The sequence below is a fragment of the Ambystoma mexicanum genome, chromosome 2q (genome assembly GCF_040938575.1).
Source record: "Ambystoma mexicanum isolate Mex_15411 chromosome 2q, UKY_AmexF1_1, whole genome shotgun sequence".
Lineage (NCBI taxonomy): Eukaryota > Metazoa > Chordata > Amphibia > Caudata > Ambystomatidae > Ambystoma > Ambystoma mexicanum.
This window is the reverse complement of record NC_090924.1, coordinates 445303970-445329083: the sequence shown is the minus strand read 5'-3', so window position 1 is coordinate 445329083 and position 25114 is coordinate 445303970. Positions and strand designations below refer to the sequence as shown.

The 25114-nt window shown below is 45.5% G+C and overlaps 1 protein-coding gene across 2 annotated transcripts in view; it reads left to right on the top strand.

Moving 5' to 3' along the window:
* Nucleotides 1-25114, top strand: part of WAS (WASP actin nucleation promoting factor) — a 372670-nt gene that overhangs the window by 324633 nt on the left and 22923 nt on the right. For both annotated transcript variants that reach the window (XM_069647523.1, XM_069647524.1), the window contains one exon: nucleotides 6880-7334. In XM_069647523.1, the coding sequence (XP_069503624.1) occupies nucleotides 6880-7334 (455 nt within the window). The remainder of the gene's footprint in view (nucleotides 1-6879; nucleotides 7335-25114) is intronic.

Here is a 25114-nt window from a genome sequence, read left to right as displayed (position 1 = left end):
TGATAAAAACCATGAAGACTCTGTTTCGGGAAACGACTCCGCCTGACAAGTGTAGGGGTCCGCTTGCCGAGCTTGAAAACTAACTCTCAGACCTCACATTTCATTGTGCCAATGGTTCTCGTAGATCCAGAACAGCCTAAGCGGTTGCATGCAATAAAGGCATACATCGATAGTGGGGCTATTGGAAACTATGTGGATCGTGAATTGGTCTCTAGGATTAACCTCCCTCTCCGTCCTAAAACCAGCAAAGATGTCATCACCACAGTCGATGGAACTGAAATTGCCTCTGAACCGGTAACACATTCCACTACTGAGGTGACTCTTATTGGTCCCGACGGCCATCGGGAGGGTGTTGTGTTTGATGTAATCAAGGCTCCACAGTTTCAGGTTATTCTTGGAATCTCTTGGTTAGAGACACATAATCCTCAAATTGATTGGCGAGCTAAGAGAATAACCTTCCCGGATTGTACACAAACCTGCTACCCAGAAAACCTGAAGATTAATCTAGCATCTGTAACCTCTACCTCCATGCAACTACCTCCGGAATACCAAGACTTTCAGGACGTCTTCCAAAAGGAACAGGCCAACACGTTACCTCCTCACAGATCATACGATTGCCAAATCGATCTGGTGCCCGGTGCACAACCCCCTTGTAGCAGAATTTATGCCCTTACCGAACCTGAGAATCTGCATTTGAGACAATATTTGGATCAATACCTAGCTAATGGTTTTATTCGCCTGTCAAAGTCCCCGGCATCCTCGGCTTTGTTTTTCGTGCCCAAAAAAGAAGGCGACCTTAGAACTTGTATCGATTACCGCGCATTGAACCATATAACGGTTAAAAACCGTTATCCTCTGCCTCTGATCCCTGAACTCTTTGACCAGGTGAAGGACGCTTGCATATACACCAAGTTAGATCTCCGGGGGGCTTATCATCTGGTACGAGTTAAAGAAGGCGACAAATGGAAAACTGCCTTCCGTGCTAAATACGGATTATTCGAGTACCAGGTGATGCCTTTCGGATTGTGTAACGCGCCGGCTGCCTTCCAATACTTCATGAATGATGTCCTTCGGGAACTCATCGATGTTTGTGTTGTTGTATATATCGATGACATTCTGGTGTGCTCCTCTTTGGAATCTGATCACAGAAAACACGTCAGGGCAGTACTTGAAAAACTGCGCCAACACAAACTATTTGCTAAATTAGAGAAATGTGTTTTCTATACCACAGAAGTCGAGTTTCTAGGTTTCATCCTGACACCCAAAGGAGCCCGAATGGATTCAAGAAAAGTGGATGCCATCCTCAAATGGCCATCACCTAGCTCTGTAAAAGGGGTTCAAAGCATGCTCGGCTTTGCCAATTTCTATCGCAGGTTTATCCCGGAATTTGCACGCGTGGTACAACCCATTACTGCACTCTTGAGGAAAAATAAACGTTTTGAATGGTCTGAAGAAGCCGAGCAGGCCTTTCAGGATTTAAAAGCTAAGTTTACCTCCGCACCTATATTGAAACACCCGCGTCCTGATCTCCCTTATGTCGTCGAGACTGACGCATCCAGCCTAGCCATGGGAGCTGTCCTGTCCCAAAGAGATCCCAAAACCAACCAATTGCATCCCGTAGCATTTTGGTCCAGAAAATTCTCGGCACCCGAGGTTAATTATGCAATCACGGACAAAGAACTGTTAGCCATTAAGTCCGCTTTTAAAGCCTGGCGGCATTATCTGCTTGGCGCTCGACATACCATCACAGTGATCACTGATCACCGGAATTTACAGTATTTGAAAACCGCCCAGGCTCAGTCATCACGGCAGCTCCGATGGGCTTTGTTTTTCGCTGAATTTGATTTCGTGATTACCTATCGACCTGGCTGCAAGAATGGCAAAGCAGACGCCTTATCCCGAATTGGAATGGGAGAATCTGATACAAACTCAGAACCAGTACCAATAATTCCCGAACAGAGGATTCTAGGCATGACTTTGTTACAGACGCTTGAAGACATTCAAGCCGGAGTGAAACAACTCATGGACCCTACAACTTTAAAGGATTGGATACAAAAGGGATCAGACCTTACCATAGATAATGGTTTACCTTATTTCCAAGGACGCTTATTCCTGCCACATAAGGAATTACACGAACTAGTTATTTCCGGTTATCATGATACATTAATAGAGGGACACCCCGGTATTGCCAAGACAGAGGAAAAGGTGAAACGACAATTTTGGTGGCCCTCTTGGTGAAAAGATGTTAAATCTTTTGTGATGTCCTGTGGTGTTTGCGCCCAAAATAAAAGTCAAAAGAAAAGACCAGCCGGTCTCCTTCAACCTTTAGACATACCGACAGCACACTGGCACACCCTATCAATGGATTTTATTACGGACCTGCCTCCTTGTTCGGGGTACAATACTATTCTGGTAATTGTGGATTTGTTTTCCAAAATGGCCCACTTTATTCCTTTGAAAGGTTTACCTTCAGCTTCTGTCCTAGCCAAAGAATTCCTCGAAAATATTGTTCGGCTACATGGATTCCCATCTATACTAATCTCTGACCGGGGAAGCCAATTCATTTCCCACTTCTGGCGCAAATGTTGTCAAATGGCGCAGATCGACGTAAGATTATCGACCAGTCACCACCCTCAGACCGATGGTCAGACCGAGAGGACAAATCAGACCCTTGAGCAGTACTTACGGTGTATGTTACAGCAATCTGAAAGCAACTGGAAAGACATTCTTTGGATAGCCGAATAAGCATATAATAATTCGGTACACTCTGGAACTGGCCACAGTCCTTTTTATACTTTGTTTGGGCATCACCCTCGAACCTCAAACCTTGACTCACCTCAGAATCTCGGAATGCCTGCAGTAGAACATCTGCATTCTACAATTACCCAAGCCTTCAAAGAGGCAACTACGCATTTACAACAAGCCAAGAGAAAATACAAGGAGAATGCTGATCTACATCGGAGTGAAGCACCTCCGTATCAGATTGGGGATCAAGTGTGGTTAGCTACCAGACATTTACCACTCAAAGGGCCTCGAACTTTTAACCCAAAATATCTGGGACCTTATTCTATTACGGCAATAATTAACCCAGTGGCTGTTAAACTTGATTTACCAGCTAGTATGTGAATTCACCCTGTTTTTCATGTGTCACTTCTGAAACCAGTGGTACCCGGAACCCGACTACTCAAACATCCAGAACCTATTCTAATAGATGGGGAGCCCGAATTCGAAGTGAAGAACATTTTAGACTCAAAAATGTTTAGGTCAAAACTGTTCTACCTAATTGATTGGAAGGGGTACGGACCTCAGGAGAGGTCGTGGGAACCCAGCGACCATGTGCATTCACCTCGATTAGTCAGGAAATTCCACCGACTCTTCCCAGACAAACCAAAACCCCCGGAGGGAACAACCTTGGGAGGGGCCTTGGGGGGGAGTGCTGTCATGATGCCCGCTCCCGGGGAGCCGGTTCAAGCCCTGCGTCCCCGAAAGCGGACATCCAGTCCCCAAGGAAGGACCCAGCAACCCCATATAGGGGCCCTTTGGACAGTGTCCTGGCTCATTATGGGAGTGCTTGGGTGCACTTACCTGATGCAGACCATGCTGCAGGATCCCGGCCTACTTGAGGCCTGAAAGGAACTACTTTACCTGTGGGACTAATTTACCATCCGGGCGTGGTCGGGGAAGGAGATACATACCTGATTGGAGGAAGGATACATACCTGGAACTTCTTCCAAGGCTATTTAAACCCCACCCGAACAGCCACACGTGCTTCGCGTTGTTCTGCATCTAGCAGCTGGACGCTCACCGTGTCTGCTCCTGCATCCTGACTTCTGCCACGCCTGCCAGCATCCTGGATCACCTGCAAAGGAAGAGAAGAAGAGAACAGAAGAAGGAAAAGTCCTTACCTGCTAAATCCGCATCCCGGAGACATCTCGCCGACAATCCTGAAAAGGAAGACTTTTATCTAAAAGCTCATTGCGTCGATCGCTGCAGCGCCGCATTCCACTCACCTTTACAGGGCGCCTCCATGTTCAGCAGCGATCATCCGGATTCGCAGTCACGCCCCAGCGCCTAGGGAGAAAAAGACCAGAACAAAATGTGAGAGAGAGAAGGGAATAAGGAAAGCTAAATCTCCATGTTAAGACTTACCTGTTGATTCATTCCCTCTTCATTTCGGGTCCGCGCCGCATCCTGGCATTTCCGGACCCCGGCCCCTAAGGGGAAAAAGAGACATCAGCGTTAATGAGCGAATGAAAAGACATTACCAAAAAACCCTCATTAAAGACTTACCTGATTTCTACAAGGATTTCACCTCTCATCTCGGTTCGGCGCCTGTTCCCCGGCATTCCGTACCCCGGCCCCTATGGGGAAAAAGACACTAGCATTAGTACATTAATGCATGGACACAAGGGGAACCTCTTATCAAAAAACTTACCTGGAAGCCAAGCAAGGTTGGTTCTCACCAATCCGAAAATCCAGTGAAGTAACTGGATACAAACGCGCCCCTGCATCAGAAGCAGGATGGAGAGCTCGTCCTTCCAGACCCTAAGGTGAGACGCTACGAGGAATCACAGAAGGGTTTCGAGGAGGGTGAGAGGGGAAAGTGGGAGGCCGATTGCATTACCCTGCAGACAGTTAATCCCCTATTTTCGCCTACAGAAGGATACTTCTGCGAGCCAGACAAGCCAGATTTGGGGGCCCGGTCCAGTCCGTCTTCCGAACCCTGCGCATCACCTTAGAAGAGGTCACAGCAGCGCGAACCAGGCCAGCGCCTCCGTGGGAGTCAGGTGAGCGTTACACCTTGCTGAATTTGGAGGAAGACCAGAACAGCCCGCAAACGGACACAGCACGGATCCCCCAGGCCTCAGGGACCAACCCCTGGGAATGGTCTACGGCGCGAAGAGGTAGGCCCAGGAGGGAACCAAAATTAAGGGGCCCACAAACGGGCCAAGTGCAGCTGGAAGACTAGCAGCGCCTAATCACATCTTCATACTCAACCCTTTAACCCTTTAACGATCTGATAAGATATTACATACAGCGCACATAAAAACCGAAAGGTCGCCTGTGCGGAGACAGGCGATGCCACCTATGGAATCCCCGAAAACGAGCCTTTTAGGTGCCCCCCTAGAAGGAAAATACGCAAAGTCGGGGGCGACAGCCACCCTCATCACGCACCTGTTATCAGCGGCGAGAATGACCCTAGCGCAGAACTGGAAAAACGAAGAAGGCCCGACGACGGCATGGTGGTGGGTCAAGATCTAGGAAGTGATGGCCATGGAGAAGATATTCGCACTCAGTGCTGGAAAATACATACAATTATTGACAGTCTGGAACCCCTTCCACGAACTGGTGCGGGATAGAGAAGCCCAATACTTCAAATCACGTCTTCTTAAGAACACACACGTTATATGAGCCCCACTATTCGAAGGAGGAATTGGACTCAACCTTTAACGAAGGAACTTGTATCTGTTGAACTCTGTATCCCGAAGTTGTTGTTAAAGCAGGGAAGGGAGGGCTTGGGGGGCAGGGGAAGCAGTGAGGGGGGACAAAATTGAAAACACTCAAAGGCAAAGAGACTCTCATCGAACTGAAAGATATGAACTTGAGAAAGGTTCTGATCATCAATAATCATCTATGGAAAATGTTCTGTTTTATTGTCCCTGTATGCCTTCGAACCAAAAATAAAGTTGTTTAAAAAAAAAAAGATTGTCAATACTTAAAGTAAAGCATTGAAGGTTGAAGGAATACAAGCGAAAAGAGGAATTTTTCCTTAAAAAGTGTGAAGGACTAAAGAAAGATAGAAAGACTCAAGGGAGAAGTTTTGTTCTCGTTGACCTTGTAGAGCAAAGCCTTAAAAAGGGAAGAGAAATACAGGGAAGCAGCTCCACTTTTGTTGAATAGTAACACTTTGGGGAAATGTGTCCGGAGGCAACGGGTAAATATAGAAGGATGAGAAGAAACACAGGGGAAGGGAGGATCCCCTTTCCTGGTGGAACTTTCTTTCTTTGCTACACCTTAAACTTTAAATTTGTAAAACTTTGAAAGGAGGCTACGAATGTGCAGTGTATGGAAATCCCTGTGCGCTCATTATATTAAGTTTAGAGTGTAAGGGTCAGATTAGGGGTTTTGGACACAAGACAGAGGGCACTCTTTTGTCTCACTTCCTGATGCAGATGTTCCTTAGTTTTGTTGAGACAGGGAAACCCCTCTTAGAATTAGGGATAGATAGGATTGTCCCCTACCCTCTTATTGTTTTGAGAAATAGAAATAAAAATCTATAGCAAACAACAAACATGCCACTGTGTCCAACAAGTCTTACTCTTGATCCCTTACACTGCGCTTTAGAAATATGTTAAAGAAATTAAATGCCATGATATCATGTGATCTCCTTTAATACAACATAGGCTCATTCAGAAAAATCCATGACTTATTGTCTATAATCTGTATGTGCATATATGTGCCCACATTAAGTGCCTAATTTACACCAGATGCATTGTGTAATATAAAGCATTCATAGGCTCTGTTTGATAATTAGTAGTCAAGACCATTTTTTATGTCTGATATCCGTTACGATGCATGGGATCTTTCAAGCTTACTCCTTTAGCCTTTATGATTGGGTATTCAACCTTAGAATAATACTAGAATTTCCCCAAACCAGTCATCACTCTATTTCACATAGCTGGCGCTTTCATCTGAATTGCAGCAGAAACTGAGGAAACAATCAATGGTGTCTTCACAGCCCAAAAGGACGTTTTCTGGGATAGTGGCAAGGCATGTTTACGTATGGCTGAATGTATGCTAGTAGACATATCGAGTGAATATTCACTGTTTTTGATTAAGAGTTATGAATACATTATATCTATTTTTGCTTCTCCACAGGACCAGCACCTCCTCCTGCACCCCCTTCGCGCTCAGGAGCTCACCCTCCTCCACCACCCTCTGTCCCATCACCTGGGAGGGGCAGGTCAGGGCCACTTCCACCTGTTCCTGGTGCTCATGGTAACCTTCCTCCTACCCCGAATAGGGGTGCTTGTCCTTCTCCTCCTCAGCGAGGACCTCCGGCACATCCAACGCGAAGCACACCACCTCCTCCACCACCTATCTCCCGGTCTGGGCCGCCACTCCCACCTCCTCCCGGAGGGGCTGGGCCCCCTCCACCACCTCCACCTCCCTTACCATCCATTGGTGGTGGCCCTCCACCTCTGCCACCATCAGGGGGACCTCCTCCACTTCCTCCTGGAGGATCAAATGTGTCAGGGAATCAGCCGCCACCTGCTCCCAAGGGTCGTGGAGCGCTCCTGGATCAAATCAGACAAGGAATCCAACTCAACAAGGTGAGTGCCCTTTCTGCAGTGCCCATTAGTTACATTTAGAATCCAGCTTCATTCAATGTGGGTATTGAAGCAGAATGGTCCGGAGGTGGGGGTCATTTCAGATGTAGTGGTGGTAAGGATGTCATGCTTTCTTACCTTCGTACGTACATGCATATATAATAGAAAATTAGAATATAATGGCAGATGGGAGCCACCTAGGTATTCCTCTAGACCCCTTATCCTCCCTTAATCTGACTCAAATACCTTAAATGGTCTCCATCTTTCTCTTGCACACTCCTTTGTGCCTATGACAGAGTCTTTTTTAATGTGTTGCTTGTTTTTGCTTCTCCACTTTTCTCCTTAAGCTGTTTAATGCATTCCCCACCCTTTCTGGGACACATAAAATGTTCAAATATTACTCCTGGACCATCTCTTGATTCTTATACTGTGACCTGTAGACCTGGTTGATGAAAAAGGCTTGCCTCTTTAACTGTGTTTTCGCCAGTAGAAATGTGAATGTCTCTGTTATATCCCCATGCTTCCTTCTTTACTCCATTATTTACATGTTTACATTATTGAGGTTTGGCAGATTCTACTTTTGCGACAAATGGTAGTGTGTCACTTCTGCTCTACTGCGTGTTCATCCTTTAAAACATGGTTCTCCCAGAACCTGACACAATACTCCACATACTGCCTCGAGACCAAGACACAAAAATCCAAATATGGCTTAGTAAATTGTTAATTAGCAACACTGCTTCCTTTTCCTGCTAGCTGAAGTTCATTATATGTGCATCCTAGCTTTCTGTTTTCTCTCCCCACGGCCTTATCACTCTGTGATCATTTGACTAGCATCCAGATCAGGCCTATCAATCAAATACTATACTACATCGATGTGGGAGAATGTGTATAGACCGAGATTACCAGGGGATGTCAACGTGCTTCTCTAGCCAGTCCACTAGGGAGATGCCATTGTACAACTAATTCATGAAGCGATAAGTAACTCAGTGGTGGAAGCCGTTCCCCGCTTACAGTCTACCCAAGGAAGGGGGGACCAGGGTTTTGGGCCTACTTTTCCCCCAGTTACCCCAGACCAAATGAGATGCAACCCTGAGGACCTGGAGGAATCGCCAGACTTTGTGGCTGCTCAGCAGAAGGACCCAGTAGTGAGAAGGGCCTTTGACCAAGTCATACCTGAGGCAGATTGGAGAGGAGAAGCAGGATCCATACTTTGGGGAGGATACGCTATTATTTTGAGCTTAGAAGAGTATCAAAGGGAATGGACAGACTCAATATCAGTTACTAGTCCCAAAACCCTTTCAGCCCATAATTTCGCAAATGGCACATTCACATTTTCCTGGTTGGCACTTAGGTGTAGTTAAGATCTAGCAGCACATAATCTGCTGTTTCTTCTGGATGGCATATAACTGCAGTTGAACAAGTACTGTGCTACCTGTCAAATCTGTCAAGACACCTCCTGGGTGGGTGTTCCCAAGACTCTTCTCTAACCCTTCCCCATTGAAGACATCCCCTTCACTAAAATAGGGACAACGTTTGGCCTCTGAAACACTCAAAGGCAGGCAGCAAATACATTTTAATCTCGTTGGACTTTGACACCAGCAAACCGGAAGCCTTTCCTACACTTGCCAATACTACAGAGCAAATTCTTGACCATCTTGTTCCCTTTTTTCCAAGGTGGACTTCCCAGAAGAGATCCTCACTAAACAGGGGTCAATTTTCATGTACGAGTAGATTAATTAAATGAAAGGCCTATCTCATACCAAGACTTTACACATATCATTCTATCACCTCTAAACCAATGGATAGATTGAAAGATGTAATCAGGCATTAAAGCATCTACTAGTAGATGACAATGGTAGAAACTGGGTTGAGTTATTACCCTATGTCCTTTTTGCAGCAAGAACACTACAACTTCAGTACTGCCCAGTTTGTCCAGAAACCTCAGGATTACATTACTCTGGTTAGAGAATTGGTACACCAGCATCTGAATGTGGTCCAGTACAAGCAGAGGTGGTTGTATGAGCCAACGAAATGTGTAACGCATGTAACCAGGAGAGTTGTTGCATCCTACTACAAATGATCCATTCCTGGTACAGTGGCACACACTGTGTCTCATTCACATCAGAGGTCCTAGCTGAATTTATTTTATGGATGTTAGCTACCAGATGGGTGCTAGAAGGGGCATGTGTATCACATCAATTTGTTGAAATTATGGCTACAGGATAGCAACCCTGTCACCTTGGCTCCTGCTTACATTGAGGAGAGGAAAACCCATTCCCTTAAATTTACAATATCTTTAATACCTGAGGACCTGAAACCAAACCAGAAGGGAGTTGCAAGATTTTCTAAAGCACTGATCAGAAATCTTTTCAGGACTACCCAGTGTGATGAATCAAGAGAATGTGTCCTTTCTCTCCTGGGGGAGCCCATTCCTGTGAGGCTAGGGACATGGGCCCACTCTGCAACACCCTCCCTATGAGTAGGGTAAAATTGGACCTCACCAGGAGAGACTCCCCCTTAGAGGACAAGGACTCCCATTCCGGCGAGGAACTCCCTACGTTACAGTGCAGCTCAAGCATGAGAAAGTGCTGAAAGTGTGCTGCAATTGCGCACCGACGTTCGCTATATGCATTGCCTGCTGCATATCCCACTCCCAGGCACCGTGCGCATCCCGCGTGCTGCTCTATGCTTGTGCTCCCATACTGGGCTGCACGTGTTGTTCCTCTCCAAGATGGATGCGCAGCTGGAGTAGGCTCCACTCTTTGCCTTCCCCTACCCTGCTCCACCGAGCTCTGTGATTGGCCCGTACTGCCCAGAAGGCAGCCAATCAACCGACGGGAGGCGCAAGCCGGCCATTTCGTGAAGGCCATGAGCAAAGGCTAAACCTGTCCCAGCCTGTCTATGCCTGACCCTGCCTCCTGCCAAAAATTCTGCACCCCTAAAATGCAATATCGCCGCCATAAGGTACTATGACTCAAACCATGTTCCTCATGTCCTGCACAAACCCTTAACCATACGCCAGACTCTAAATTGTTGTGTTAGCCCCACGCACGTTCCTCTTTTTATTAAATCCCTTCCTGCTACTGTTGAGCCTATGGACGGCTAGCTGTAACTTTGACTATATTGCCAAGCCATCTCCTTACCGAGTGGCCTGTAAGAACCTACTCGCTTTCCATTAACATATTTGTACTACTCTGACTGGCGTGATTGTCAGTACAATATCATTGAGTCCTACAGGTAGCTCATACCTTACTTATGATTGTGAACTTAGCACCAACCTCACCTTGACTTACTGCCTTATGTGACTGCTTAGCTTCACCTACCTTGCCACCTGAATGCTGCTTTAGCCTATATAATCACTACTCTGCGCTGCATAGACTACCTAACCCTATTAGAGGGCATCGCTGCTAATAGTGATTAGTTTCACACTGTTTCAGCCTACTAGCACAATCGTTTCTAGTCCCATAACTAACCTACATGGCATCCTGTTGACATAGACCTACTCTGCCTAGGCCGTCTATGTGAACATTCTTCACAAATTGTGACATACTGTGTTTACAGCACCTTGCTTCTTAGTCCCTCCAAGCATGACTCGATTGTGATCTATGTATTAGGCCTTCCAAGCATGACTCGATTGTGATCTATGTATTAGGCCTTCCAAGCATGACTCGATTGTGATCTATCTATTAGGCCTGCCTAGCATAACTTGATTGTGTTTTTTATTTAGGCCTTGCAAAATCTGATTCTGCCTATGGAGATTTATGTATTCCCAGCTCCTGACCTTCTGCACACTGTGTATCAGGCCTTCCCAGCAAAACTGCCTTTGACCATTGTGCTCTATGGGCCTCTAGCCTATATGCATATTATGACTATGCTTGCCTAGCTAAACCCGAATCTGCCACTGCATCGACGCAAGGCCCACCCAACTAAAAATCGAATCTACCTGTTGCGATTCACTGATTCCTACGTCACCGTGCCTGTCCGACATACCGTGTCTAAGCTGACTAAACAAACTTCATTACTCCCAGACCTAATGCTAAATATGTCAAGTCATAGCATCTTCCATCCCATCCTGCTACCAGTTGCTCTACAATCCTTTGCCTTTAGCTTTGCAGGCCTTCCTAACGGAACTACACCAGAAGAAAATAGACTACATCACTTCATCCTGCCACCCATGGCGCCTAATTTCAGTAGCCACTCTAACTACACCCCATGCAAGTCCCTTGGAGACTAGGCCACGGCCCCATGTACTATGACCAACAGAAATTTCAAATTACGAGCCAGACTCCCTAAGTTATACGAGCCTCTGACTAGATCTCTACCTCCTACCAACAAGAAAACTAACTGGCACCGCACTACGACCTCCAACAATGCCAAAGGATCGAACCACCCTCCCGATCCGTGTGCCACTGTTACTCATATTACCACATCCTGCTCTAAAACCTTGACTCCCATCTTCCCTGCTCCTAGTCCAACTGCAGCTAAAATAAACAACCAGCCCCTCAAAGGTGCCCTTCTTAATGCAAGGTCTTTGGTGGCCCATGCTATTGACATAGCCGACCTAATTTCAGCAGACAACTTAGACTTCCTAGCCATAACGGAATCTTGGTTACACAATGCTGCTAGCCATCCCGGAGGGCTACACCATCTCTAGACAACATAGAGATGGATCCAGAGGCTGTGGATTAGCAATCATCTCTAGAGAGAGCCTATGTATGAGAATAATCCCCCCCCAAACCTGGCAATCATGCAAATGCATCTCTATCAAACTCCAGATAAATAACTCCCAATCTCTCACCATGCATGTAATATACAGACCTCCTGGACCCATCGGAACATTTGAGGAGGACCTGCACAATATACTTGCCAGTAATCTCAAACCTACCTCCCAAGTATTGATCCTTGGCGACTTTAACTTAGGTTTTAACAACCTGTCTGATAAATAGGTACTACAAATTGCCAACTCCCTTAATGCTTTAGGAATTACCCAAAAAGTAATCGGGCCTACCCATATCAAAGGAAGAACGCTGGATTGGGTAGCTGATTATAATTGTACAGCCACCATTACCTCCATCTCCCCTCTATCTTGGACTGCCCACTCCCTCGTGTCCATGATCCTATCCACCACTAGACCTACAACCCTAGCTCCTCAAATAGCGCCACCCTGTCCAACCAGATCAAAAAAGAACATCACAGCTGACAGTGTGATTCCTAACATCCTACCTAGCCTAAATGCTCTACCAGACAACCTTGACCCAAGCACCTTGGTGCAGGAATACAATAAGATCATGCTCTCCACACTGGACAAAGTTGCCCCTCTCAAACTGAGACAAGGTAAAGCCAAAGCACACCTCAACAAGTGGTTCTTCCCTCAATTAAAGGATTTGAGACTACTAAAAAGAAAATGTGAAACTACCTGGCGACTTTGCCCCTCCATTGAGAATAAAACGAAGCTAACCTCCCTGGCATTACAATGCAAAAAGGAAATTTGTCTGGCAAAAACGCAACTCTTACAACGAACGCATTGCCAACTCCAACTCTAGTATGAAAGAATTATTTACAATACTAAGAGAATTAGAGTCTCCCATCTCCACGCCTGATATCTGTATCAAAAATAAGTCCTGGTGCTCAGAGATTCAGCAAGCTTTAACCAACAAAATAAATACCCTACAAACCAAAATAAAAAACAAGAAAGATGCTCTGAACCTACCACCGCCAACAAATCCTCTCCCACAGAATAAAAAACCGATTGACCAAAATAATAGATTCCGCTTCACCAAAACCTCTATCATAGAAGTTGAAAAAACGATCCTATCACTTAAACCGTCAAACTGCAAATGAGATGTCTGCCCAGCACACATCATAAAAGATGCTGCAAGAGACCTCTCTCCTTTCATCTCCAAGTAGATCAACGCTTCATTTGCTTCTGGCATAGTACCAACCAACCTCAAGCAATCCTGGGTTCTCCCACTTCTCAAGAAACAATCCCTAGACCCACTCATCACCACCAACTACCGCCTCATTACGACAGTACCATTCTTACTTAAAATCCTAGACAAAGTTGCCTACTTGCAGATACAAAAATATCTTGAGACAAATAGACTCGTAGGGGTCAGACAATCAGGTTTCCGCCCGCTACATGGGACAGAAACTGCACTGATAGACTTGAAAACACATATCGATGCGCTGAGAGATAAAGGGAAGATGGCACTACTGCTGTTACTTGATCTCTCAGCTGCATTCGATTTGGTGGACCACAAGGTCCTCTGTAGACATCTTGACTCAGCTGCCCACTTCTCCACAGATGCTGTTAAATGGATTGAATCATTCCTGAGTGACAGAACCATCAGAGTCTTCTCTCCATCAGCGGCAGCTGATCCCACTCCTATCGTGTGCGGGGTCCCTCAGGGCTCATGCGTGTTCCCTACTCTGTACAACATATTCACCAAGCCACTGTTCGATGATCTGGACCTTCTGGGTATCACCTACACTAACTATGCAGATGATACACAGATTCTCCTCCCACTTTCTAGGGATCATGGTAAGGACCTGGCGTTGGTGAATAGGATCTACCTCATCATTCAGGCATGGATGGCCACACACGGCTTATGCCTGAATGATGACAAGACAGAACTGATAATCCTGGGCACCCCGTCCAACATCTCCAAACTAGGTCATGAATATGCGTCATTTATCATCGACTGCAATAAGACTTTAGGCTCTTAAGGAGGTAAAAACTCTAGGCTTCTATCTAGATGCTACCTTGTCCTTCAATAAACAACTGAACTCCCTAGCTTCTACTACTGCCTACACATGCAAGCTATCAGAGCTGGCAAGCTGTTCCTCTCTAATGATAGCTGCATCATACTGGCCAGAGCTCTAATTTTATCCAGATTAGACTACTGTAACGCTCTTTACAGTAGCGCCAATAAAGTCAGTATCCAAAAACTACAAATCTTACAAAATAACGCCCTTAGAGCCGCACTAGGTACCAATAAATGAACTCATATGACCGCAATCAGACGCCAGCATAAATGGCTATCTATCCAAAACAAAATACAACTGAAAATCGCTTCCCGGACACATAAAGCATTACATAATGCTGCCCCTAGCAACCTAATCAATAAACTGTCCAGAAAAACCTCTAGCAGGCCCACCAGAACCGTCAATACAAACCGCCTGGTGGTACCAAGATTCAAATCCTCCACGATTGGCGGTAAACGTTTCCCTGTGATGGCCCCCAAACTGTGGCACTCCCTGCCACACGAACTGAGAGCGTATCAACCCTTCCCACTCTTCAGAAAGAACCTCATCACTTACCTCAATCTGACCGAAGACTAACCTTACTCTAAATCACTACACAACAGCACACCCTACCTTTAAGATTGTATAGTATTGTGTATTATGATGTAATATGTATGTATGTATTATTATGATGTAAATAACTGTCTTTATCCACTATATATGTAAACCAGGGTACATCTCTGTACTCCGTAATGTAATTACTTCTTGAATTTGTAACCTGTACATTTGAGCCTTACCTATTCTGTTCATCACCTGTTAATTTTATTGTTTGCCATTATGTAACCTTGTAAGCCTTGCATATCCTTATTGCTACGCCCGGTTACCTCTGGGTCTGGTGCGCATTAGAAATTCAATAAACAAACAAAACAAACAAACAAACAAAGCATCAGGGCAGAAGCCCAACATGAGAGTCTGGGATGCCAAAGTCACGGCGCAGCACCAGCAGGAGAAAGCAATCAAGCAGAAGCCCAACACGAGTAACTGAGACACCAAAGTCACGGTGAAGCCCCAGTACGAGAATGAAACTGGGCAAGAGCCCGACATGAGAGACTAGAACGCCGGAGCCGTAGCGCAATTCAGCAGGGCAGTAGCCCGGAATGAGAGAATGGGACACCAGAGCCACGGTGCTACCACAGTGCGAGAGACCAGAAAGAGAGAAACCAAGAAGAAGGTGGTGGCAAGACCATGCAAAGCCCATGACAGACAGATGATCTCAGAAACATCGCAGATTCCACTATGCATAGAGAATCCGAGAGTCTCCGGCCCCTCATCAGATGACCCGAACGCCATATCAGAAAAAAAGACCAAAAAGAGAAGCATGCCTATGAAGACAATGCAACCACATTCAGAAGTGCGAGAAGATGTTGCAGTGAAACAAGTCTCCCGGGGACATTCCCCTTCATCGTAGAAGGTAACGGGGAACAACAGGAGATCGAAAAGGGATCTTAACATCGTACAAACCACTCATCGCAGTATAAATTATGAGATGGACATATCCTTGAAACAGATGAAACTAAGTTGTTGGGATACAAGAAAGAGACATTAAATTGTGAGAAAATCAGTGGAACCTAAATTGTTCTGATACAGGAGAGAGAGATAACATTGAGATTGAGAGAGAGAAACTGAACTATACCACTGAACCAACTAAATAAGCAAGTAGAGCAAAGCAAGCCAAATTGTAATCCACCCAGAGAGAAAGACTATCTGAATAATAGTATCCTCTTAGGATACGCTGGAACTGATAACCAAAATGCCATAGCTTAGAAAAGAACCCCAAAAGGGGATCCTAAGAAGAGGGGGGAAAAGTACAGAAAGCAATTAAAGAATTACAGAACTTAATCAAAGAAATCGCAAGACACTATAAGAGACTTTCAAATCCCTAAATAAGTCTACAGAGTGGTACTAAGAAATCCTCAAGGAGAGGGAGACGTTCTCCAGATACAGGTTAGTTTTCATAGTGGTAGGGTCAGTTAGGATAGTTTTGGACTAGGGATTGTTTCCTTTGGACATTCACAACTGACTGACAAGCACCTTAGTATGAAATATAGACAGGGAACACCCATAGAGATAGGGAACATTAGGTATTATCCTTTATTTTAATAAAAGTTAGTGAATCATGTCCACAAAGTGTCTGTGTGCTTCTTCTGACTCACACAAAATGTGTCAGGAGTGAGATCCACACCAACTGATAGAAGTTGGGGACCCATCCAATTCATAAAACTAAGGTCAAGGGCAAAGGACCCCCAGCATAGACACACCTGAGTCCATAGGGTTTGACCTACAAAGCATTGAAGAGATAAAAATCCCATTGTGTGAAAGACTTCTAATTCCCACAGGTTTAATTTTAACCCCTTCGAAATAGAACTATATTAGGCTGACCTCCAAGTTTGGTGTGGCTTGGAGATATGGGTTAGATGTTATAGCAGGAGTCACAGATCCTGATTTCCAAGTTGATGTTAACATTCTTTTACATAATCACGGGAAGAACCCATATTCAGTTAAAGACGCGGAAAAGGTTGCACAAGGCATTTTAGAAAAAGCTGTGTTTTCACTCCCCCAAGAGGTAGCAGAACAGGTAGAGATACAACGAGGTTCTAAGGAGTTCGGGGAAGCAGTCCTACCTATTGAAAAAACCCACGAGGAACTAGATGAAGTAGCCCCCTTGACTGATCTGGCCTTCGCTCAGAGGAATGATCCCATGCACACCGAAGCCTTTAATAAGGTAAAGGCCAATAGAAGCTGTGCATAGTTAGGTCAGTACCTTCTTTTTCGTAAAAATAGGATTGCGGTATAGAAGGGGATGTAGCAACTGAGGGGATACACCGAACATAACTAGTCATACCACAAAGTCACAGGCGAACAGTATTAAAGTTAGCCCACTTCCATCTGACCGTAGCGCACAAAGGGATAGGGAAAAGTCAGAACCAAATAATACCTAGGTCTATTGGCTGGGTGTCTTTGCTGACATCAATCATTTCCTATCAACTTGTGAGATTTGTCAAAAGATGGCCAACACTCATGCCACTGGCCCCATTACAACCCTTACCAATAATAGAAGTCTCCAAGCTTTTCCATTGAACTCCATTCCTCTTTTTACTGAAGCTGTTCATTCTCAAATGGCTTTATCCCAGATTCTCTAAAACATGCACTGGTCACCCCTCTTTTAAAGAAATCCCATCTTGATCCCTTAAATCTTGCTAATTATTGGCCCATTTATCTCCTGCCAATGTTGTTTAAGCTTATGAAATCTATTGTTACCCCTCAACTTTCACATTCTCTGGAGTCGAATTCTCTTCTTCATTCTTTTCAGGCAGGTTTTAGACCTTGTAGATGGACAGAATCATTGATGATAATCAGTTCCTATCACTTGTGGTATTCCCCAGGGTTCCTCTCTGTCTCCTCCTCTTTTTAATATCTATCTTCACCCTCTGGCTGAATTTATTTTGTCCCATGGAGTACGCTTTTACACCTATGCTGATGATATGCAGCTGATTTTCCAAATCAATTCCCCTGAGTCTGATCCTCCGAGCAAACTAAGATCATGTTAAGCATCTATAGGGGATTGGATGTCTGAAATTGCCTGAAGCTCGATGGAGAAAAGACAAAGATTCTAATAATTGGCCCACATGACTCTTATTACATGTGGAACTAGGAATTTTGGCCCGAGTCTCTCGGCCCTTGTCCCACTCCTAGTGTCTCAGTTAAAAGCCTTGGAGTTAAATTGCAATCTTCTGGTTCCAGAGAAGCACAGATTGCATCTGTTTCTAATGCAGGCTTCCTTAAACTCAAACTGTTGAGGAAGATTTTGCCTTTTATTCCTCTTCCTTTACAGTCTTCGGTGGTTACCTCTTCAATCATGGGATCACTTGATTACTGTAATGGCATCTACTTGTGGCAGCCGGACTTTCTTCTACACCGCCTTCAGATTTCGCAAACCTCTCTGGCACGCAGAGCTCTTAATGCTCTGAGGCTTGCCCATAATACACCTTTGCTACGTCAACTTCATTGTCTTCCGATAAAACAACAAATTGAATTTAAGGTTCTTTGTATTATGCTACTCAGCAATCTGGCCACTCTTTTCTTAGACACAAACTCTTACCCTATACTCCTTGAGTTTTGCGTTCTTGTTCTCAAACCTTGTTTACAGTCTGGAGGTTCTTTAGAGCTCATGTTGGTGGGTGATTTTTCTCAGTCCTCGCTCTGGAGTTGTGCAATGATTTTCCCTTTCAACTACAGTAGACAGCCGACCATCTTTGTTTTTCGTAAGGTTCTAAAGACCTTTTGCTACTCACAGGAATGGGGAGTATGTAAAACAGACCGGACCTCTGGTGCTGGAGAGTTGCTTGAAGGAGCTCAGGTTGGAGCCTCCACCCGAGCCTCCTCTCTGTGAGGGAATGAACTCTTTAAACTGATATGACCACCTGCTGAACTATACAGACAAGGGGACCGATCAATCAAAAGAGCGGGGAGAACACACCGCCATGGACCCAGCTGTAAAGAAAAGACAAGAGATGAATATTCTGTCAGATTCTACCCTGGCTTTTCCCAAGACTATTACCCTTAAATAGAGTACCTGAGTGAGTTCCCCTTAAGCCATAAAAAAGGAGCTGGAGCAACCTATTAAGCAGAAGAGGCTTTAGATACTAGCTAAATGTGAAACTTCCCAACATTGGTAATCAAGGAAATATACTTTACCACTGGTGGAAGTAAGAGTAGTGTAAAGAATCCTGGGCAACAACGAAAGTATAAAATAAAAAAAGGAAGGTTAGTAGGGTAGCTATCCCCGGATGGAACGAGGGTCGCACTGGTTTCGGGATGGTGTACCACAGCAAAGCGTTCCGAAATGCACTTTAGAAATGAAGCAATGTTATCCAAAGATGAGGTAAAAGTTCGATGAAGACAGGATTCCAAATGAAGAATTGTTCTTACCAGTGTTATTCCCCAGGAGAAAGGAAGCACTTTAATGAAGGATTTCAAGAGTCCGTGGTCAAAAGTTATGGTATTCAAACGGGAAGTAAATCACAATCCAGGAGTCCAGGAGCAGGCGAAAGGTCTGGTACACGGGCGGTCATCAAACACGACAAAATCACAATCCAGGAGTCCAGGCAGCAGGCAAGAGATCTGGTACACAGACGGTTAGCAAACAAAACCAAAGTAGAATCAAGAAGTAGGAGTCCGTGTGCAGGCAAGGTCGGTACACGGAAAAAACAGGAGACTTCCGGAATTAAGGTACAGAAGGAGCACTTCAGAAAATGCCGGTTGTAACTATAAAAAGAAGCAGCGTTCTGAAAACCGCTGTGGTTTAAATACAACAAGGAGGCGTGACATATTCGAAAATGAGGCTCCCGTATTAACACCGGGAACTACAATCCTTGACAGGTTTTCTGGGAAATGTAGTTTGTTGCAGCTATTCTCCACGGCAACTGCCAGCGTGAGAGAAAAGGTGCATGACGGCGCCATAGCCCCTTATGAAGAGCAACCACTTTCTTGTCCCTCTTTCTGGCCTTACATGGAGCTCCCCAACTGTCCTTATTAACACGGGAGACTGAAGAGGCACGGGGCAGACCCCGGAGAGTGTGATGCGGCAAAGGTCGAGGTGTAACAGCATCCACCCCCAAAGGCGGCGCAGACCCTCTCCGAGCATGGAAATGGCGTAAAAGTGCAGGAGAATGTATGTTGCACAATGGCTCCCAGGATCTGTCTTCGGGACCGTACCCTTTCCAATCAACCAGATAAAAGGGGCACCCCCTGCGGAGACGAAATTCCAGAATCTCCGCCACTTCATACTCATCACCCCCTTCCACCTGAACCGGAGGGGGGCGATAGGGCAGCCGAACAGAGGGCGGGCAAGGTTTCAAAAGACAGACATGAAACACAGGATGCTGTTTCCAAGAGGCAGGTAAAGAAAGGCGTACAGCCACCGGATTTATAATCTCTGTGATGGAAAAAGGACCCACGAATTCAGGCAACAACAAGCGTTTGCCAGGTATTCGCAAATTACGGGTGGACAACCAAACTTTCATGCCCACTTTATAGTCAGGTGCCGGTTTTCTGTGACGATCAGCATTCTTTTTTGCTCTTGTCTGGGCTTGAAGCAGATGTGAACGAACCGTTCTACGGATCGCCACCAGTTCCCTCACACAGTCCTGAGCCGCTGGGTTGTCGATGGGAAGTGTCAGATCTAGTGGCAAAGACCGTGGATGACAACCATATAGAGCAAAAAACGGTGAGACCCCTGAGGCAGTATGCATAGAATTATTATAAGCGAATTCTGCAGAGGGAAGCATCGTCAACCATGATGCTTGAAAGCGGAGGCAGAGGCACCGAAGGAATTGCTCAAGGGTGGCATTAACCCTCTTGGTTTTTCCGTCAGTCTGAGGATGATAAGCAGAACTGAACCGGTCGTCAATACCCAAGGAAGCAGTCCAGGCCCTCCAGAAACGTGACGTAAACTGAGATCCGCGGTCCGAAATCATGATAGCAGGCAACCCAAAGAATCGAAAAACATTTTTAAGAAAAAAGGAAGCCAAGACAGGAGCAGAAGGCAGACCTGAACAAGGAATGAACAATGCCATCTTGGTGAAGTAGTCAGTGACCACCCATATGGTATCAAAGCCTTCACAGGAGGTAAATCCACAATAAAGTCCATAGAAACCATGTACCATGGTTTGTGGGGCACAGGAAGAGGCCGTAACAGACCCACAGGTTTAGAACGGGAGAACATACTGAACAGGATGCCAAATAATCAATCACATCCCTTGACATAGTGGGCCACCAAGACCATCGGCGTAAAGCCTCCAGCGTCTTTTGTTGACCTGGATGAGCCGCAAATAGAGAGTCATGTGACCAAGCCAGAGCACGTAAGCGTGCCTGTCCTGGAGGCACAAACAAGCGTCCCTGAATGTAGGGCAGGCCTTGACCCACATCAAGATTAAGAGTGTCACATTCTTCTTTATGTGTGGAGACCCAATCTGAAATCAAGGTCCGCAGAGTAGATTGAGGGGTGCAGGCACAGACAACGTTACAAGGTAACAAAAGAGGTTTGTCAGAGACATCGTTGCTAGAATGAAGGGCAATGCGTGACAAAGCATCTGCACAAGAATTCAATCGGGCCGGCCGATATGTGATTGTGAAATAAAACTGGGGAAAAAAAAGATGCCAACGAGCCTGTCGGGCAGTAAGGCATTTCATTGATTTAAATGCCAAAAGACTCTGATGATCTGAAAAGACCGTGACCTGATGTCGAGCCCCCAAAAGATGATGCCGCCATTCGGAGAAAGCGTCTTTTATGGCTAGGAGTTCTCGTTCCGTGATTGGATAGTTGCGCTCATAAGGTGTCAATTTCCTTGAAAAGAACGCGACTGGATGGATCTCTCCTGAATCTGGACATTTCTGGGAAAGAACTGCCCCGATAGCCGACCCAGAAGCGTCGGCCTCAACCAAAAATGGGAGTAAAGGATTAGGATGCTGTAATACTGGAGCAGAAGTGAATGCTGCCTTAAGGGCATCAAAAGCTCGTTGTGCCTTCTGGTTCCATTGATAGGATTTCTTAGAAATGGTCAATGCCGTCAGCGGCGCAGAGATAGAGGAAAAAAAACGGATGAAGCACCTATAGAAGTTCGAGAACCCCAAAAATGATTGCAAAGCTTTAATCGATGTAGCAACAGGCCAATCCAAAATAGCCTTAACCTTGGAGCGACTCATTCGTATACCCCGACTAGTCAGATCATAACCAAGAAATTCCACCTCAGTGGAGTTGAAAACACACTTTTCAGCCTTGACAAATAGGTGGTTTTCTCTCAACCGTTGCAGGACGATTTGCACGTGTTTCGTGTGTTCCTCTTTGGAGGACGAATATATGAGGATATCGTCCAAATATACCACCACAAACTGATCCAAATAGTCATGGAAAATGTCATTCATAAACGCCTGGAAAGTGGCCGGGGCGTTACACAGACCAAACGGCATAACCAAATATTCATACAATCCATAACGTGTTTTGAAGGCGGTCTTCCACTCGTCCCCTTCTCTAATTCGAACGAGGTTATATGCACCCCTAAGATCAAGCTTAGCAAAGATACCAGAGGAACCAAGTTGGTCTAAAAGTACTGAAATGAGCGGGAGGGGGTATTGGTTTTTTACCGTCACCGTGTTCAATGCCCTATAATCAATACAGGGGCGGAGGTCTCCCTCCTTCTTAGGGACGAAAAAGAGAGGAGAGGCCGCAGGGGACCTTGAAGGTCTGATAAACCCAATGGCCAAAGCCTTATCAATGTATTCTTTCAAGACCTTATCTTCTGGTACAGTGAGAGAATAGACCCTACCAGCAGGAATCTTAGCACCTGGCAATAAGTCGATGGGGCAGTCGTAGGGCCTATGAGGTGGCAACTGGTCTGCCCCTCCTTTGTCAAACACGTCTCGAAAAGACTTGTATTCAGGAGGGATTTCAGGTTCAGGAGACTTAGTGATGGCTTCAGTTATAGACATGGACGCAACCAAAGCCCGACAAGAAGACTCAGGAGACACACTAGCGTCCTGGAAACATTTCTCATTACACTCAGTGGAAGGAAACTGAACAGTTTTCTTTGCCCAATCAATGGCTGGATTATGATGTTGCAACCAAGGGATGCCCAAAATGACTTGGAATTGAGGGGCTTTAATTAGGTCAAAGGAAATTGACTCAGCATGTCCTTCCTCTGTTTGCATACGAAGTAAGGAAGTATTTTGTGTAACTAGGCCAGAGATCAAAGATGTACCATCCACAGCGTGAACAGCCTCGGGTTGGGCTTTAGACACAATCGAAAGATTATTACGTGTGGCGTAATCATAATCCATGTAATTTCCGGTGGCCCCAGAATCAATGATCGCCAAAGAGGAAAAAGTATTAGCTTCGGTGGTAAACACCACAGGAAGGCTAACGGGAGCAGAAACAGCACAATGAGAGTCCAAAGAAAGCACCCCCGGCATAGGGACTCTGTCTATCGCCGGGTTCTGGCGTTTCCCAACTTTTTGACAGGTTTCTTAGGGCAGTCCTTCAGTTGGTGTTAAGCAGATCCGCAATACATACATAGATTATGTGATCTGCGTTATTCGCGTTGTGCAGGGTTCAAAGGACCTCTTACTGCCCCGATTTGCATAGGTTCCGGAACAGAAGTAGAAGGAGAAGACTGATCCACATGAGGAGTAACAGGGACTGGTGCCTTGCGTTCCCCCTTTCTTTCGGACCTTCTAGCATCTATTTGCAAAACCAAATCTAGCAATTCACCAAAAGTGGTAGGAACCACTGGTACTGTAGGCAAAATGTCTTTTAATTCTTCCGACAACCCTTTATAAAAAACGGCTGATTTTTTCTCTTCAGGCCAATCAGTTTCAGCCGCCAATTGGTTGAACTTAGTAAGGTACGAAAACAAAGAAGACGTGCCTTGACGCAAATTGAAAAACTCCAGGTCAGTAGCCTTAGATTTATAGCGGGTGTCAAAAACTCTGTTCATGGCAGTGATGAGTGCATCACAGTCGTAAAGGACATAGCTATTGGACTCAAGTAACGGATTAGCCCAAGCTGCTGCTGTACCCCCAAGATGGGAAAGAACAAAGGCTGCCTTTGTAGTGGAATTAGGGAAAGCAGTGGGCCGACACAGAAAATGTAATTTACACTGGTTGATAAATGTGCGATATTGTTTGGGTTCCCCGGAGAAACGTTCTGGGGGGGCCAGCGGGAACTGGGTAGCCATAAGCACCAGGTTTGCTGTAAAGCCAGAGGCAGAGGCCGTAGGACCAGTCGAACCCAATGCAGTAGCAGCAGAAGTATCCACCCCCAGGGTTTGGGGGGTTGGAAAACTCTGTAAAGTGTCGATCCTATGATGGATAGCATCATGTGCAGCTGTCATGTCAGAATGAAGTTCGGACACCAAGCGAACCAAGGTGGTTAAAGGATCGACTTCATCCATGGCTTCTGTTTTTGTTACTCACCGGAATGGGGAGCATGTAAAACAGACCGGACCTCTTGTGCTGGAGAGTTGCTTGAAGGAGCTCGGGTTGGAGCCTCCACCCGAGCCTCCTCTCTGTGAGGGAATGAACTCTTTAAACTGATATGACCACCTGCTGAACTATACAGACAAGGGGACCGATCAATCAAAAGAGCGGGGAGAACACACCGCCACAGACCCAGCTGTAAAGAAAAGACAAGAGATGAATATTCTGTCAGATTCTACCCTGGCTTTTCCCAAGACTATTACCCTTAAATAGAGTACCTGAGTGAGTTCCCCTTAAGCCATAAAAAAGGAGCTGGAGCAACCTATAAAGCAGAAGAGGCTTTAGATACTAGCTAAATGTGAAACTTCCCAACATTGGTAATCAAGGAAATATACTTTACCACTGGTGGAAGTAAGAGTAGTGTAAAGAATCCTGGGCAACAACGAAAGTATAAAATAAAAAAAAGGAAGGTTAGTAGGGTAGCTATCCCCGAACGGAACGAGGGTCGCACTGGTTTCGGGATGGTGCACCACAGCAAAGCGTTCCGAAATGCACTTTAGAAATGAAGCAATGTTATCCAAAGATGAGGTAAAAGTTCGATGAAGACAGGATTCCAAATGAAGAATTGTTCTTACCAGTGTTATTCCCCAGGAGAAAGGAAGCACTTTAATGAAGGATTTCAAGAGTCCGTGGTCAAAAGTTATGGTACTCAAACAGGAAGTAAATCACAATCCAGGAGTCCAGGAGCAGGCAAGAGATCTGGTACACAGACGGTCAGCAAACAAAACCAAAGTAGAATCAAGAAGTGGGAGTCCGTGCGCAGGCAAGGTCGGTACACGGAAAAAACAGGAGACTTCCGGAATTAAGGTACAGAAGGAGCACTTCAGAAAATGCCGGTTGTAACTATAAACAGAAGCAGCGTTCTGAAAACCGCTGTGGTTTAAATACAACAAGGAGGCGTGACATATTCGAAAATGAGGCTCCCGTATTAACACCGGGAACTACAA